The sequence below is a fragment of the Penicillium citrinum genome (assembly GCF_028827155.1).
Source record: "Penicillium citrinum strain IBT 23319 chromosome Unknown utg000008l:1.0-2707905.0:1.0-2709502.0, whole genome shotgun sequence".
Lineage (NCBI taxonomy): Eukaryota > Fungi > Ascomycota > Eurotiomycetes > Eurotiales > Aspergillaceae > Penicillium > Penicillium citrinum.
In genome coordinates this window covers 404,305-421,242 of record NW_026622693.1, presented here as the reverse complement: position 1 = coordinate 421,242, position 16,938 = coordinate 404,305, and the positions used below count along the sequence as shown (strand labels likewise).

The following is a 16,938-nucleotide window of genomic DNA, read 5'->3' as shown; positions in this document are numbered from 1 at the left end:
AGAGTATATTAGTAAAACGAGTAAACTGGGATTTAGTTCGAGATTCTCATAGTTGAGAGAGTTGAAGTAGTTGAGTGAGATGTGAAGATTGTTCATTGCAGAGTGAAATCGAAAGAAAAGAGAAAGAGACCCGCCTACCCGAAGTGGCGTGCGGACCCGCGCGCACTTTAAAACTTCCACTCGATTCAACTTCAACTTCAACTTCACCCCCGCCTTTCGCTTCTCAGGCCTATCGTGCATGTCTTTCGCACGGTCGAGCCTCTTCAACTTCCTTTGAAAAACCTGGGGTAGAGCGCTCTGACCTCCGCCGCGCACGGAAGAAGAAAGACAAGGGACACAAAGATCTGTGCGACTTCCTCAAACGACAGCAGAATGACCAGAACCTCCTCATTTATGGACTACTATCAAGTCCTCAGTCTACCCTTTGGTCCCTCAACCAGCCTTTCTAAGCAACAACTCAAGCTTGCATATCACAAAGCTTTACTCCGGCACCACCCCGATAAAGCAGCGACCATAGCACGAGACACGAGCGTTCGCGCATCTTCGACTTCAAATTCGGAACCGCACGATACACACGCGACTCAATTCACCATTGATGAAATCACAACGGCATACAAAACCCTATCAGACCCAACTCTTCGCGCTGAGTACGATCGCGTTCTACGTCTGGACCGGGTGAAGGGTGCGGAGCGGGAAAAAACGGGCGACGTCTTTCATACAGGGTTAGAGGTGGTTGATCTGGAAGATTTGGGCTGTGATGAGTCTGGGGAAGAGATTGTCTGGTATCGGGGGTGCAGGTGTGGTGATGAGCGGGGGTTCCTTGTCTCGGAGGACGAGCTCGAGAAGGAGGTTGAACATGGTGAGATTGTGGTTGGGTGTCGGGGTTGTAGCCTTTGGTTGAAGGTGCTTTTCGCGGTTGAAGAGGGTTGATCGTCTCTTGGAAGCTGACGAGATTCATTTCCTGCTTGCCTTGCTCTTCGCTTTGCCATTTTTTGGGGCTCGTGAAGGGATTTCAATGTCCACCGTGACATGAAGGCACTCTTCCGCATGGCTAGAGCCGCGAGCCACGCATCGCCGTGGAGGTCTATTGGAGAATTTGGGGTTCTGCACGGCGATTCTTTGCCTCAAAATTGTGCGCCAGGGTCTAGAATCTACTCCTGGTCTCTGGGCGAAAGCAATTTACACATGAGGATGGCAGGACGTCGCATCGAGTGTTCACAAAGTCTCGGACCAAAAGACATATTCGACGTCTGATCCTAGCATCAATATTACGCTTGCCGAGGGGAGCTCTTCAGAAGAGCAATCTCTTTGGATAACATCGTTCATCCTTTGCAGTTCATCCACACCTGATGGCTGTTATTTCTAGAATCGGATTATTCGGATGTCGATTGGACGACAACGTTCGCCGTGTGGCTGATCCCGAGGCGCAACATTCGCGATCCCAAATTGGGTGGAGGCTGAGCTCAATTGTTGCTGCATAATAATGTGCTGTGGCCCTGTCTATTCACACTTGCACCCGGGTGCCATGGTCAGATCCAATTATAATTTGGATAATAAATAGAGTATATATGCTCAGTATTATCGTTTGATAATATAATTTGTGCTGCTTTCGCAAAGCCATACCGAGTCTTTCACCAGGCTGCCGGACATCCTAAGGCCAATTGAATGGAAACTCTTTATGCTGTGTAAGAATGCCCAGATGAATTAGTATCCAATTATTCTACACCAGCTCGCCAACATCCTCCGCTCGTATATTCCATTCGTGTAAGATCGTTATGGCCGAGATTTTATGGGCTGATGATCACGAAACAACCAATCTGCCGTAGAGTCTCCGCGAGGCAGATCCATGCCACAGCTTAGCATGCAATACTGGCAATAGTAGGGATATCACGAGTATCATAACTGATCTGAGCATATAAAGAGGGATTCAGTTGTCTCTACTTCCTTTGTAAAATCTCGAATTCCATCACAAGCCCAACACTCGAGTCTATAATAGTCTCTTTCAAAGAATACTTGTTCAAAGTCTGTTCAGTCCTATACAAAGCTTCAAGAAATCTGCGGTACACCAAACGGCCCATTACAATCCTTCCTTCTCATCTAATAATTGACCTCTTGACTTGAATCAGTCCCCATGGCCAACGTAATTACCGACATCGAAACCATCGCCAAATGCATAGCCTCCACCTGCTACGGAAACTCGACACCGGGACAAGGCTCATACTTCCACCCCGAAGGCCGAAGCGATAATTGCGTCTTCGTTTCGCTAGCCTATTTACTTTCCACCGCAGCCCCCGATCTCTCTCGCGACAACCTGTCAATGAATCCGGTGGTATGTCCTGGCAAGACATAGCAGCATTGATAAATCGAACGAAAGATCTAGGAATGGTGCAATCATTTGCTATGTCTGATGTACCCTTTGTTTATAACGGTTAGATGTTTATAATGGGGGCGCGAAGAAATTGCGTCAGGATATGGTTTTGTATCGACATCCGCCTGGTCCGGATGGGATTCGATATGGACATTGTGTTGTTGGAGGGAATGGACTTCGTACCTTGGATTATCAGCATTGTGGTGGATATCAGACCTTGGGGCGAAATGTTGATTCTGAGGTCTTTCCTAATGGACCGTATGGACAGCATTCGATTGAACATACTATTATGATTAAGGCTTGGTTTGAGACTGAGTAGTGAGAAGTTGGGCAGTAGATTGTCTACACTTGTTTTTTTATTCTTTTTTTTCTGGATATTGTTCTAGATGTGTCTTTGAGAATGAGATGACTATTGGGTACTGGTAAACGTATAGAGTTTCCATCAATGGCATGAAGCGGTGATAGGTCAACGTGATGAAATGGAGATGATATAAGGTGAACACCGCATACAATAGCCAATTTGCATCTTGAATGCTATCAAATAGTTCTCTCCAGCCGTGTATGGCTCCCAGACTATAGCATCTCAAATATGTGACTATCTTCCACACCTCAATGGAATGATTCTTCTATCTTGAACCATCTACGAAGGTTTCCATCAGGACTACATTCTAGGCTGTCCGCCTCAGCGTTACTGGTGTAGCAAAGCCATCGTAGTATGATCCTAGTAGATCATCGGAGCCTGTTATGCTCCGTCAAGTCGAAGATGCTCGACCCTGGAGGTCTCCGGGATGTATCGATAGTCCGCTTGGTAGTCGGAAGTCGCCGTTGTTGGTCATTGACTCTACGCTAGTTTAAAAGGTTTGATTTAATTTTTTTTCGAGTAATGCAAAACCTTAGTAGCCATATATCTGCTGATACTAGGTTAATGTTTCCATAGTATGGCATTCATTTTGCATGCATTCCAATGTTCCCATGCGAGGATTACTGGCAATGACATCGAGCCAGTGATTCTTCAATCATTGACACCTTCGAATACCTATTTGAGATAGGTATTTCAAAAATAAGATAATGCTATTATTAAGTACTTCTACAGATATAGTACCTACTACGTAGTGGTAGAATTGAGCAACCTTGGAGGCGTTTTCGCCTGGATACATCCTTAGCAGGTGCTTCGGACGAGGTTGTTTTGATATATATCGTCAGGTCATGTTCGCCCCACTGCTGAAAACTGCAGCAATTTGAGCTGAAACGACCAGCTGGCTGAGAAAATAAAGAAATGAGATCGAATTCAGTTGATGGAACTGACAGTCCCAATATAGCTATTGAGTCAGCTTTGTACCATGATTATGATCATGATCATGCTCAATTTGAGGTTGAGCAATGCGTAGTGACGGAGGATGACATGGCCGAACACTCCAACTCCAACTTCCTCCCCGCCTCCTCACAACATCAACACACACGCCCAAACATGTCAGTCGTCACCATATCCTCGCCCGAGCAATTCGGCACTCTGCTGAATTCCTCGCGAATTGTCATTGCAGACTGTAAGTTTCAAATGACTGAAAGTGCCTCTTCAGCTTTGTCCCCGCTATCCATCAACACCTGTTGACCACCACCACCACCACTACTACCCCTCAAACCCTACCCCCAACGATCAACCTCAGCTAATCTAACTCAAATCCTCGACTCTAGTCTACGCAGACTGGTGCGCACCATGCAAGGCCATCGCCCCTGTTTACGATTCCCTGGCTCGTCAGCTCTCGCGCCCCAACCAGATTACCTTCACCAAGATCAACGGCGACGAGCAGAAAGATCTCGCGCAGACATACGGAGTGCGAGCGTACGTTGGCCTAATATCCAGACCAAACCCTTCCATGAACCTCACAAGACGACACTTTCATATCTTATGAATATAGAAAAACTAACCAAAAAAAACCATGTAGATACCCCACCTTCATCGTCTTCGAGAACGGACGCAAAACACAAACAGTGGCCGGCGCCAACTCGCAAAAACTGAACGAAGTCATCCAGAAGCTCGCTACGGAAGCAACTAAATCTGATGGCGATGGCGGCGAGGGAAGTAGTGGTGGCACTTGGCTCGGTGCGACCGTCGCGAAGGGATATACCGATGTCACCGATCAAGCGGATCCGAAGGGATTGGAGCTACTGAACCGGGATGACCAGTTCGGCGAGCCTCGAGTACTCTTCGAATCAACCAAGCCATCTGCCCTGGCCAAGGGTAAGAGTGCAGGTGATGTTAAGGACTGGGTGGAGAGTGATACGGACGAGCAGTTGATGCTTTACGTGCCATTCCAATCGACACTGAAGGTGCACTCGTTGCAAATTACTTCATTCCCACCTACAGATGAAGAGGATGACGACGAGACGCCTATGCGACCAAAGACTATCTCCTTATACACGAATCGCTCGCATGTATTAGGCTTTGACGAGGCGGATGATATCCCTGCCGTGCAGACGGTAGAGATTAAGGCCGAGGACTGGGATGCGAAGACTGGCACGGCCAATGTGCCGCTACGTTTTGTTAAGTTCCAGAATGTTACGTCGCTGGTACTATTCTTTGTTGATGGGGATGGAGATGGAGAGAAGTTGCGTGTGGATAGAATTCGTGTTATTGGTGACTCGGGTGAGAAGAGGTCTATGGGCAAGCTGGAGAAGATTGGTGATGAGCCTGGCGAGTAAACAGTCAGTAGACACAGCACAGCACTTGCACTTGCACTTGCACTCAGTTTCGGAGTAGGCAGTTGACTTTTTTATTCATTTCTTTCCGATATCAGACTAGACCACCATGTGGATGGAGTCAGTAGAGCAAATTCTGATAGCAAGCAGTGACATTCCAAATTTATTAGTCCAATTTACATTATGACAATAGATTTACAATTCTACTCAAAGATGTGATGAAAGTGTATTCAAATCAATCCAATTCATTTAATGTAGCTAAATAGCTAAAACTATGTATATAGATATAGATATGTCCGATCCCAAACCAAATGGTCTCATCCTTAGGAGATCAGTAAGACCAATAAAGTAGAACCGGTGTGCAATTCCGTTCGTCTGTGGCACAACTGACACCTGGGTTACATCACTGAAGGCTTTTTGAAGGCCGTGGATGTCCAGGCAACACGGGTAAAATTCAGAGTTGCGCCGCCGCACGAAGAAGAAAAGAAAAAAGCGTCCAAGGGCGTTGAAAAAGTCGAATTTAAAGGATTTGCAGCGGCCAAGCGAGTGGATCAACGTTAGTCCGAGAAATTAGCTTGGAATGTACTTGATGCCTTGGTGCCTTGATTACTCATCAATAAGGCGGTCCTCTTTTTTTCTTTTCTTCCCGTGAAGTCTCCTTTCTTCATATATTTTATTTGGCTGATGATGAGGATAATGGAAATTTTATGATAGGAAGAGACTGACTCCTACTGGGAGCTTGATCTTAACTGAACCATCCCTGAAGCCATTTTAATATGTATATTTGTGTGCGGTGAAAATTGTAGTGGTTGATGTGTGCTGCCAGAGCCCAACCACCCAGCTGCCAGTCAGTGCCAGATTTTTATCAGATCAGATCTTCACTCAGGGTACTTTGTACTCCGTACCTTGACCTGAAATAGTTAGTATAGACGGACTACTGGTACTTCGTAGTCCCCAACCACCTGCCACAGCAGCTGCATAATGCAGAGATTTCATTGCAGCATAAGGCTATAGAAGCTGGAAGCCGCATTTCTGTCGAGCCGAAGCGAAGTACAGAGTACTGTTTGGCATGGAATATATTCCACGCAATGGCTGCCACAAATATAGCGGAGTCTCAGTGTGGGATTTATGGAGTGCATGAAGTCTCAAGGTCCTCACTTAGCCGAAGCGATATGTGACAGACTCTCAAAACAGATGAGGTGCTAATGTGCTCCATTCTCCATTATCCGTATTACACACTTTCAATCTCCGATCCCAATTCAGAGCCATTGACGCCATCGTATGATCGAATGGGTACAGTGCACTAAATGCCCCAAACCTCTATACTCATCCATGGATCCAAAGGTCGGAGTATAGATCGCGGGCCGGTCTCTCACCGGTTGCTTCCGAATGGAGCCATACACTAACTACAAAGTAGTAATATATGAAATCGCAAGACTCAGAATAGATGAAACAGCTCCGCCGTCGTGCGATCCTCCGTATCCAGTAAGATGGAATGGGGCATGGTGTGATTGTGGTATTTCCAAACTTTGAACAGGCGAGTTGGAGGCTGTCCACTTCTAACACTGTTGCCAGCTTTTCTCTCCACTATTCAATTTGGTTCCGTGGGGGTTTAATCTACTTATACGGACCCGGAAATCCTCGGCCGCTTTCACATTGGCTGTATCCCGTAGACTCCGTACATACGTGATGGTTCAAGTTTCGGGAATCCGTGCAGTACGGGATGCACTTGATCCCGACGGCCCGTACTATGTACATTGGTATCCGCCGAGCCAAGGTTTGTATAAATTAACGGACTCGTTCACTTATTGTGTCCGCTACGCGTCTCTACGACGAGCCATGGAGATCCGCTTAACCTTGGAGCCCGCTATCACCCCGACACGAGGTCTTGGCCAGTGCTGGCCACTGCGATGGTTAGATCGGTGCACGCGGTACTCCGTGCATATTTCGAACTCTCTGCTGTACTCCGCACCGAGTACCCACCATCCTCGACTCCGTGGGTATACAAGGCAACCAGAGTGAAGAAGCAAGAATGAGAAAGAAGGGTAGATTGGAAGACTTGTAATATAATCACCTAGTCAAGTCCTAGTTTAATGTGGCGTCTTCCAGAAGAAACCTAAGAACGTCGTTCATGCAAGCGTTCTTCAAAGTAAAGGCTTTTTGCTTTATTGAGAGGTCCGAGAACATCCTAGTCTTCGTTCTAGTCGTTGGTATACGTTAGTAGCCCACATCGTGTGGTGGCTGTGAAGAATTGGTTTTTTCTTCACGAGGTAGTTATGTAAATCTTGTTTAGTGCATTGCATATCAAGCGGCCTCCATTCAATGCAGTTATGAGTCTGAACAGGAGTCTTGACTGGGATATTCTACAGTATCAGGCTGAAAATCGCATTTGAATTCGCAAACGCCATCTGCGCAGCCGTGCTTGAATTACGTGCTGTTCTCTGTGAGGACGATCACTCGCACACTTTCGTGTGCGGCGTTCGTAAAAAGCCCACCAAATTCCGCATTGGGCCAAATCATACATTCTCAGAGAGCCACTTCCAAGGTTTCTTTCCACGAGCCGTGTATGAGTGGACAGGGGGAAAAAAGAAGTAAAAATTATCTGATAAGCACGGGCTAGGAAAATGAGGGTCGATCGCAATCGCGCAAAAAGGGAATATGTGCACGGCTCAGCTTGCAAGGCTTGGAGTAGGCCACGGTTCAATACGTGATCTTCTTGGAGTGGTGGAGAGGGTGCAAGCCGGGAGATTTGCAAATAATGGAGTTTATAGTTGAATAGTCTGGCTCATCTCAGCTAGAAGTGGCGATCGTAGCTATGAGGGCTGAAAAAAAGAGAGACACGTTTTGGGTTTTTTTCGGGGAGGAGATTCTCTTGGCTACGATGAGATCGTACAGAGTTAATTAATGCGTTAGATCGGAAATGGATGTGGATTCGGGGATCCTCCGGTGAGGAGAGATGGAATATACTTCCTGGTGGAATTTACTGTACACAGCAGAGATGAAACACGCGATGACCTCAGTACCAGAGAATACCAGCTCGATCGGGAGATAGGGTTTCGGCTGTGGGAATCGTTTCATCATGGAGAGTGGGTGTGACCCAGAACTACAGTAGTGTGCCATGCCGGACGAAGATAGAGCGGAGTTCCGTACGGAGTAGTGTACATTGTACGACATAGTACTGTATACAAACAGTACAGACGGGAAGAGAAGAACCAATGGCAGTGGTAAATTAGTGGAAGATAGCATTTTCGTCTCACGACCGAGTCGTTCCACGGCGGTCCTCACTGGGAATGGAGTTCAATCAGATGATGTGATTGGGTATTGATGAGCTTTCGGGTGTACCTGAGTCAAATCCACGGAATCGGTTCGCACAATCGCGCTGGGAGGTTCGTGTGTCCCAAGAACTGCACGGGGGAGCACAGCTGGGACCAAGATTGACCAAATTGGGGCCGTGTCGACCTTTGATTGCACCATTTCACCAACAACAGGCCCATTGCGGAGAGGAACCCGTGTCTGTGCCGACCCAGCGCGGAATTTTGGGGTCCATTCAGAATATCTCGTTGAAGACTAAGTTGGCCCTAATGCAGTACCGGGAAGGAGACAGATTTCCACTTCTGATTGAGTACTTCGTTAGACGTATTCCGTATGTACAACTACGGAGACCTTTGTCAAAGGCGGCTGAGAACGACCGACTCATCTCCGCATTTTTGGGATCGCGATCTCAAGGGATGGAAGATGGGTTTGCGGTCGTAGCCGATCGGGTGGGCTTAGTGGAGAGCGTATACAAATTTCCGGCGATGCGATGGATAAGAAGAGGACCTTGCTAGTCCTCATTGGATTCGTCGAAGCTTTCGCTCTCACCAACCAGAAATCAACATCACACATTGGGCCACCTGGTGCGAACCTTAGGACCATGGTAGAGAAGACCTTCCCGAAGACTCCTCCGAGTTTGTACAGTTCCCCGTACTGAAGATCGCACTCGAGAACCTTCCATTGGTTAATTTGACTTCGACCAAGAAGCCACAGTACTACACATGCTAGTACATACTCCGTGGTAAGGACCAAGCTAGTATCCTTTATGGGAAAAAGCCCCCGTCAACAGAGATAGAGAAGGTGGATACTTGCCGGAACTCTGTGATTGTCGCAAGTAGAGTCCGTACGTATACGGAGTACTTTCTGCATAATTGCATAGTACTCCCATGCAGTGCCGGAAAACTGGTTCTGCAGCGGCACGAGAGGTCCAAGTGTAAGTTTGTAGCACGTTGTCCATTTCCATTTTCACTTCCATTTCCAATTAGCGTTTAATTTTATTTGGAGGAGTTCCTTTCCACGGCAGGAAGCGAGCGAACGAGGAAACAATTCAGAAGCAGCACTGTATTCCCAATATTGACTAGTTCCGTCGGTGTCGGAAGGACGAGCCAACAAGAAGTTCGTAACCAAGGGAGATCGACTTGCTCATCTCTTGGATCAAGTGGATGCCGAGGGACACGTGCGAGAAATAATAACATGAGAATTGATCGTGATAAACGTGATAAACATTCTCATTGGCACAATATTTTGACTCTCATTCTGTTTCTTAGCTTCATTTTCATGTGGGAGAGAACTTACCGAGTTAGGGCAATGAGTTTTCCAATCCCATGGTTGTATCCTCGTACTAGCCCAACACCTCCCCGCATTTTCGCTTAAAGTGCTGATAATCCTTTGGCATTGCCGGGTGAATCCTGACGGAGTAGTCCCATGGATGTGAAACGTGCCTGAGCACTGGGCGTCGGTAGGATGTGACCTCAGCGTGGCGGAGCGACCGTTGCATACTTGCCAGCAGTAGTCCGTACGAGAGTATGACATTAGGAGAATTGAGTGTGCCATTTCATTCTGGAAAAGGGAAGATCCGAAGGTCAAATTTGAATGAAGAAGAAAAAAGGCTTGCATTTATTTCGGAAGTTGAGCGAATGATTGGCAAATTGCAATACAAACTGGACTGTATACGGAGTAGAAGTTGAGATATGCCGTGTCAATTGCTGCATTTCCCGCTGCACCACCGCAGGGATCAGTTCCTGTTCATAGCTGATATTAAATTCTCCGACTGGTCCTTTCACTCCAGTGCCAGAGTACACCGCTACTCCATTCGTACTCCTTACGATGTACACCGGAGTGAACATTTCATCCTCTCATCTTCCAAAAAAGGCTGGACTTACATTCGATGCCCGTGGGGCCTGGCCAAGAAACCGGCGTCCGCGCTAGCACCCGCCGCAGCCTCGACGCGTGTTCGAAGCCAAGTCCCTCGAGTGGTTTCAGATTCCAACGTGCGGAATGGCCCGAAATGAAACAGCTTGATGGCTGGTGGTGGTGGTGGTGGTGGCAGAGTCGCTCCACTCCCTCATTGCGTGGTCCGAACGATGTCGTTCCCAATTCAATTCAGCCTATTCTAAACCATTTCCAGAGTGATCCGTACGTACATAGTACGGAATACAGCACAGTAGAGATCTGCAACGCTGTCAAAGTTTCCATGAGACTATTAGTCGGGCATAGCTTCTCTTCCTGGTGTAGACTCATTCAAGGTTCAATTTGGTGATAACCTAAAAGGCAAAAATGACTTTATTGAGTATAGCAAAAAAAAAAAAAGAAAAAGAAAAAAATTGCGATGCGAAAACGAGCAACTCGGACAATCGCATGCAATTCTTTTTTTTGGGGAGGGGAGCGTCGCTATCCGTGAAGTTTAGTCGGGAAGTCTCAGTCAAGTCCACTATTGAACTTCCCAAGGCTCCAGTTCGTTCGTTGATGGTTCAAGTAGACCCGCATTTCTCTTATGATTCTGATTTTGTGCTCCTCGTTCTCTCGTAAGGATAGCATGATCCGCTAGCAGCCGCGAATTAATCATACAACATCCTCGTAGTGTACGGAGTACACTGCGTGGATTCATGGAAACCCCCACAAGCCCCCAGTCTCCATTGACTGGACCCTCCACGTCGGCTGCCGTGGACCGATACTCTGTTTCTGAACAGAGAGTTGTAGCATCTGTACTGTATCTGAAGCCTCCGCGGCACCATGTGAATTGGGCTCGAACCCCTCGCCTAAAGACCGTTTACCCTCGATGAACATGAACGTTCCGCCACAATCTGGAGAAAACCCCGAGGCAAGAGAAGTCCGGCCATGGCGAAGATAGTATAGCAAGTGGCAAGTCTATTGTCGGTGCGCTCGGGCAAACAACACAAGTCAAGCTAGTACTGTAGACAGTACTAAAGGCAGAAGGCAACGGACCGATCCACGTTCGGGGTTCCGTTTTTAACGTTGCGTAAAAGTAAATGGCTCCAGACCGGGGACGTAGCACTGGGTCAATTCAATATTGCTTCTACGGAGTACACGCTGTACTTTGTACACGAAAATCCTATTCTGGATCTATTCCCGAAAGACTAGAGAGAATATATCACATTCGAGAAATCATACGGGCCAATCGCAACGATACCACGGCTGTGTCTTTGCCAAAGAGACCGCACTGACAGTACTGTACGCAAGCTTACTTCGACGCATGAGAGATTATCCAACGGCGCCCAGAGAAAAAAAAATTTACAGTGCTGTACATAGTAGACCCTTGCTTTGTTCTTGATGCATCCATTTCCACCTCCATCGCCCGCCCCAATTCCCCACCAATTTTTGACGTTTTCATTGACAGTCGGCATTCATCGACAAACTCTATGCATGTCTCTCTATCCGGATGAGATACGCCCATTCTATCCGCGCCTAGACGCCCCGAACGCACGAAAGATGGAACAGGTCGACTTGCCCGTTCTACAAATGTACTGTATGTATGATGTACTCGGATACGAGCATGATCGACAACGGTTTCTCGCAGCTTATTCTGTAGATACAATGTAGTGTATGTATCTACGGAGATCAGTAAACAGTCAACCGTTGTTTGCGGGTTTTTTCTTTTTCTTCTCGTTTTCGCTTGGACTTTGCCCTTCTAGGATCACTGATTTGCAATAATTTGATGGATGGTGCGCAATGCTAGTACAGCAGCACTTGAGAGGCGAGTATCAAAGGTCCTCTCCATACTACTTCTACTCACTGATTCGTCGGGGAAAGAGATCATCTGGATCCCGCCACTCAATTCTCCATCTCCAAAGGGAATATCCGTACGGATCATCCTCCGTAGAGCCCAGTATTTAGTCCATACCAAGAGCTCGGATCAGGGTAGGGCAGGGTAGTTCCGCGAACCCCGTTATTTGGAAAATCGGACCTACTAGGCAGTTCAGGAAAAAATCTGCGTCCTCAACAAATATACCATTATTGGCTCGAAGGATTAAAGCCAAGAATGGAATTGCTCAGACATGGGGAAAGCTCTGATAGCTTCATGACTAGGTGTAGTAGTCAATAGGGATGGGCTTTGAATTTTGCCCTTCGCGTCGATATCCTGGCTCCATCGAGTCCACCGTCGGCTGCTATTGGGGACCTTCCGCGCGAGTCAGAGTCAGGAACTAGCAGCCGCCCGTCCGACGGTCCGCTATCTCCTCCATTTGATTCTCCAGGTCCCCACTACGTGGGTGATGGTCCAGAGCCTGTCCCTGTCCACCTTTGATACACGCTGATATCTGTACGGGGTACGGAGTAGTACTTGACAGCTTGTGCCGTGTCTCTGCCCTGTAAAGGGCTCCATCTTCAACCCGTCCTGGTCCGTGAAGTTGGAATAACTTCAAGCTACGGCATTAGAGTACCCCATTCTAATCCCGTTTAGCGCCGGTGAGTACCACGGGCAATTTGAAATTGAAAGGTGTATGGAGATAAGTCACAGACCACTTGGCACAGGCACGAGGCAGGAGGATCACCAAAGCGTCAAATTTCAATAAATTGGACAAGGCAAATGGGAAGACCGTGCCTGACCCCTCATTGAAATTCCACTATCACTGCTTAATTACAGTCTGTGCGACGACGTTGGTGGTGGCGGTCAACTCAATGTGGTGCGCGTGAAAGGTCGAAAATACATGCCACTGGGTCCTCGTCAGTAAATAGTAGCAAATTCAAAATCTAGGTCACAAATTTGGGGCTCTGCGATCGATCGTGAGCTATCACTCATTTGATTAGTTGGTGATAACATATCGCGTCTAGTACTGATGGTCTAAGTTTATGTTCATGCAGCCGCGAAATGATAGAGAATTCTGTATGTACATACTCATACAGAACTAACTACTACAGTATGAGACTACGAAGAATCATCTGCACCAGATGAGGGTCTGACGCAAGGTTACTCTCTAGTCTACTCGCTAGAGAAATGAATGGGTCGCTGATTCATGCCTAGGTAATATCGATTTTTTCTCGAAGAGTCAGTGACAGCCTTCCATGCATGAGCCTTTCCACTCACTAAACCCCTGTATAGTCTAGGGTCACGTTCTAAACACCCTAGTCGTTGCCCACTTATTAGTAGTGCATTAGGCTAGAGAAGGAGGAATTCTAGTCTCAAGCCAGAACATCTACTCCGTGCTCGGTACTAGGCTACTAGGCTACTAGACCCGCGTGAAAGAATGTGGATAATGTATAGCGAGGTGGAGTGAGGCATGACTTACTCCGTACTGTCTTCAGAATAATATTGACCCTACAACTACTGTACAGGACTGTACAGTAACTCGACTGTCTTTCACCTCCGTACTCCAGAGAATACGGAGTACGGAAGTGGAGAGTCGGGAGACAGCGATCAGACAATTTGGTCCCCCCAAATTTCGCAAATTCACACACTGCCAATTTCCCGGCCAAGTGGGATGTCTCGGGAAGAATGATTGGTGAACGGAAGAATGTCGAGGATTCCCGTCAGCTCTTTACTTCTTTCAGGCTAGTGTACAGCCAGTTTGATTGAAAGAGGAATCGATGGGCCGGTGTGGAGGCCGCTATGTTTAGAAGCGACCAATGGTGCACGGTTGATGAGCGGATGGGAAAAGATGGACGATGATGAAATCCCGAGGCTTCTGGCCTCACACTGTGTACAGTGTTGCTCGTTGCCCTTTTCTGTGGCTGATCTCTTTGAAGGAGTGGGATTGTGATAGTCTCTGATTGACGTGGGTTTTCATGGGTCTGATAGGGCAGATCTTTCTATACCGAGAATCATCACCAACCACCCAATGCGATAATTTCGAAAGAGTCTCATGTTTGGGTTTCGAACATGGCCTGAGAACGTTGTGACACTCGTCGCCATACTATGTAGTTGATAAGTTACTCAAGATTGGCCTGGCCTTGCTTGCGTGGCGCTGGTTGCCGTGCAGGTGGGCTGTGAGAACTTTGCTAGAGAGAGAGAGAGAGAGAGAGACCAGCGCAGACTGATACGTAGGCTGGTTCAGTTGATTCAGTTGGATGTATCGGATGCTGCATCCTGCCTGATGGATCACAAGAAATTGGCGCTGCCCCGGATCTACGAGTGAGACGCGGTATGCAGCCTTTTCATCACATTGCTTTGCAATTGGAACACATCACTTTGCGACATGGCTGACGCCTCCAGACCAATCAGATGTATCACAGACGACTCAAACATCAGCAAGGTATACTGCCAGTGTACACTACAGATAACTATTTTGTCCAAACTCTTAAATACCGGTGCCTAGAGTTAGTCCACAAAGTTTGAGCTGCTCGCATGAGCACATCCAAGTACAGATAGCCTCGAACACTGCGATGGGATTTTGCATGAGCCTTGCCTAGGCTTGTCTCCAATGATGTTATCCATCTGGAATGTCACTTCGGGAATTGTGTATTCTGGGTCTGGTACCACTTGGTTCCTGCAGTAGACCGCGCAATGCGGAAAATATGTACAGTACTATACAACTATCAAGTACGTACATACAGTAGGTAGAGGAACAAACCAATAACGAAGCCAAAAAAAGCAATACCACACATGAAAAAAAATTAAAGAAAGAAAAAAGAACTTCCGAACGTTGTACAGCCCATCGACTATCACAAGCTGAGCCCTTACAGCTTTGTGTTCGCCGAGAAAATTCCCGCAAATCCATGTGGCGATTTGAAGCTGCGACAGCTCGTGAATTATTTGCCTCCACCAAATTGGACGATTATAGCGTATAGTACTAGTAAATTTACGAAAGTGTGTGAACGGCTAGAGTCAGATCATATGAAACTGATCGGGTAGTGCGTGGGCATATGTACATGCATCTACGATATGTGGTCTCTCTAATGCCTATGCTGTATGTACAGTATGTACGTACAAAAGTAAACATAACCAATGCCGACCGTTTCACGATCGAAAAGAGAAAAAGAGAGGTCGTACGGGAATGGCTAGGAATTGCCACCGTTGATAGCGTTCTGATCGGCAATGAGAAGTTGAAGTCTGAGCGACTTGGGTTTGCGCATTCATGCACACCTGCAGGTCAACTGGATGGGGCATGGATCGACCCGGACTAGTTTCCACATGTTGATCGCGCCGGGGGAGGGCGAAGTACCGGGGGGAAATGGGCCTCCGAGGTGAGTGCAGTCAGATCAATGTCGATCGACAGTGAGTGGGCGAGAGGATCCACCCTGGGCTAGTGTCTACGCCGTCTTTGTGGTTTACTGCCCTGGCAGCGAAATGACGAGGACGGGACGGCCGTGGGGCATTCTTTGGGCAAAGTGGCCATTGGCTTTGGGATGGTCCTGGGGGGGGGGGACCCACTACGCACCAATAACCAACACTGGCCCTCTCTCAGTCAGTGGTGGGTTGTGAAAGAATGTGAGTGGTGAGGTGTGGTATCTTTTCTCTCTCTCTCTCTCTCTCTCTCTCTCTCTCCGTTTACTGTACCCCACTGGCGAGACCATTGGGACATTTGATTTGTTAGAAGAGGTTGATGGCTGGTGCTGATAAGAGGTGTTAATGATTAGCGCTGTCACCATCGCAGGAACCAATAGTGATGATCCTCGTGGCCACAACGTGAATGGCAGTCGGGGGGAGCCGCGAGGCAAGTGTGATAAGATGGGTAGATGAGGATTGGGAGATCTGAGTGGTGTGAGTTGAGTGTAGGCGTGCCACCGACTATGTAGTTACATAGTATGTACATTGTAGCTGAATGAGTCCAAGCGAGAAGTGAGCGTTAAAAGCACCATTCATACGATGAAGTTTCTCATGGTATGAATGTAACCCATACGGAGTCCTGTATGTCCAGAAAGACTGGACGAGGCTAGCAGCGTATCTCCGCACAGAATGGCCCGCGCCCATCCTCTTGGGCCCGGTGGACTAAGTGGAACCCAGAAAAGAGAGGACGAGGCCAAAAAGAAAAGAGGAAAAAGAGGAAGAAGTGGACTTGGGGGGGGGATCCACCGCGGATGTGCAATTGCCAACCCGCCCCGGACTAGTCTGAGCGACCATTCCCTTACACGACAGAAATGAGACACCCAATTTTGGTAATTATATAAATAATAATTACAATAAATATAAAAATATATTCTATATTTTATTTATATTTATTCTAAATAATAAAATAATAAAATAATCACAAGTACAGTTCCTGGCCCACCCACACTGGAGGAATCGCAGCAGATCACTCGTTTTTATCCACTAGCCCTTCTTCTCTCGCTCTTCTTCCTCTCCTTTCCTCTGCTCGTTCTTCACTACTTGTACACTCTTTTCCCTCGTTTTTTATTATTATTATTATTCGATTTGATTTTTTGGGATTTTTATTTTATACCTTTATTTTATCTATATATCGTTTTTGAGGATTTACTCCATTGCTGTTTTTGGATTGGGTTGATCAAGCTATTTGGATCTCTCCCCTCCACTTCCACTCTCTTTCCAACATTCTCACTCACTCACACTCTCTTACACTACTACAACTACTTCACTCACACTCTCTCTTATTCCCACTCCTCCCCTGCTTGTCCAGGATTCCCTTCCTTTTGTGACCTCACCGACT

The 16,938-nt window shown here is 47.2% G+C and overlaps 3 protein-coding genes across 3 annotated transcripts; all 3 read left to right on the top strand.

The window, feature by feature from the left end:
• Window positions 1–372: 372 nt before the first annotated feature.
• N7469_008588 (diphthamide biosynthesis protein 4) lies at window positions 373–930 on the top strand (the record flags this gene model as incomplete). The annotated part of the gene is made up of 1 exon (XM_056647506.1): window positions 373–930. One exon carries the CDS (start codon window positions 373–375, stop codon window positions 928–930), a length of 558 nt encoding a protein of 185 aa, XP_056497271.1.
• A 1,201-nt stretch (window positions 931–2,131) lies between these two features.
• On the top strand, window positions 2,132–2,350 carry N7469_008587 (uncharacterized protein; the record flags this gene model as incomplete). The annotated part of the gene is made up of 1 exon (XM_056647505.1): window positions 2,132–2,350. One exon carries the CDS (start codon window positions 2,132–2,134, stop codon window positions 2,348–2,350), a length of 219 nt encoding a protein of 72 aa, XP_056497270.1.
• A 1,486-nt stretch (window positions 2,351–3,836) lies between these two features.
• Window positions 3,837–5,068, top strand: N7469_008586 (thioredoxin-like protein 1; the record flags this gene model as incomplete). Its single annotated transcript, XM_056647504.1, has 3 exons — window positions 3,837–3,912; window positions 4,061–4,208; window positions 4,312–5,068. 3 exons carry the CDS (start codon window positions 3,837–3,839, stop codon window positions 5,066–5,068), a joined length of 981 nt encoding a protein of 326 aa, XP_056497269.1.
• Window positions 5,069–16,938: the final 11,870 nt, after the last annotated feature.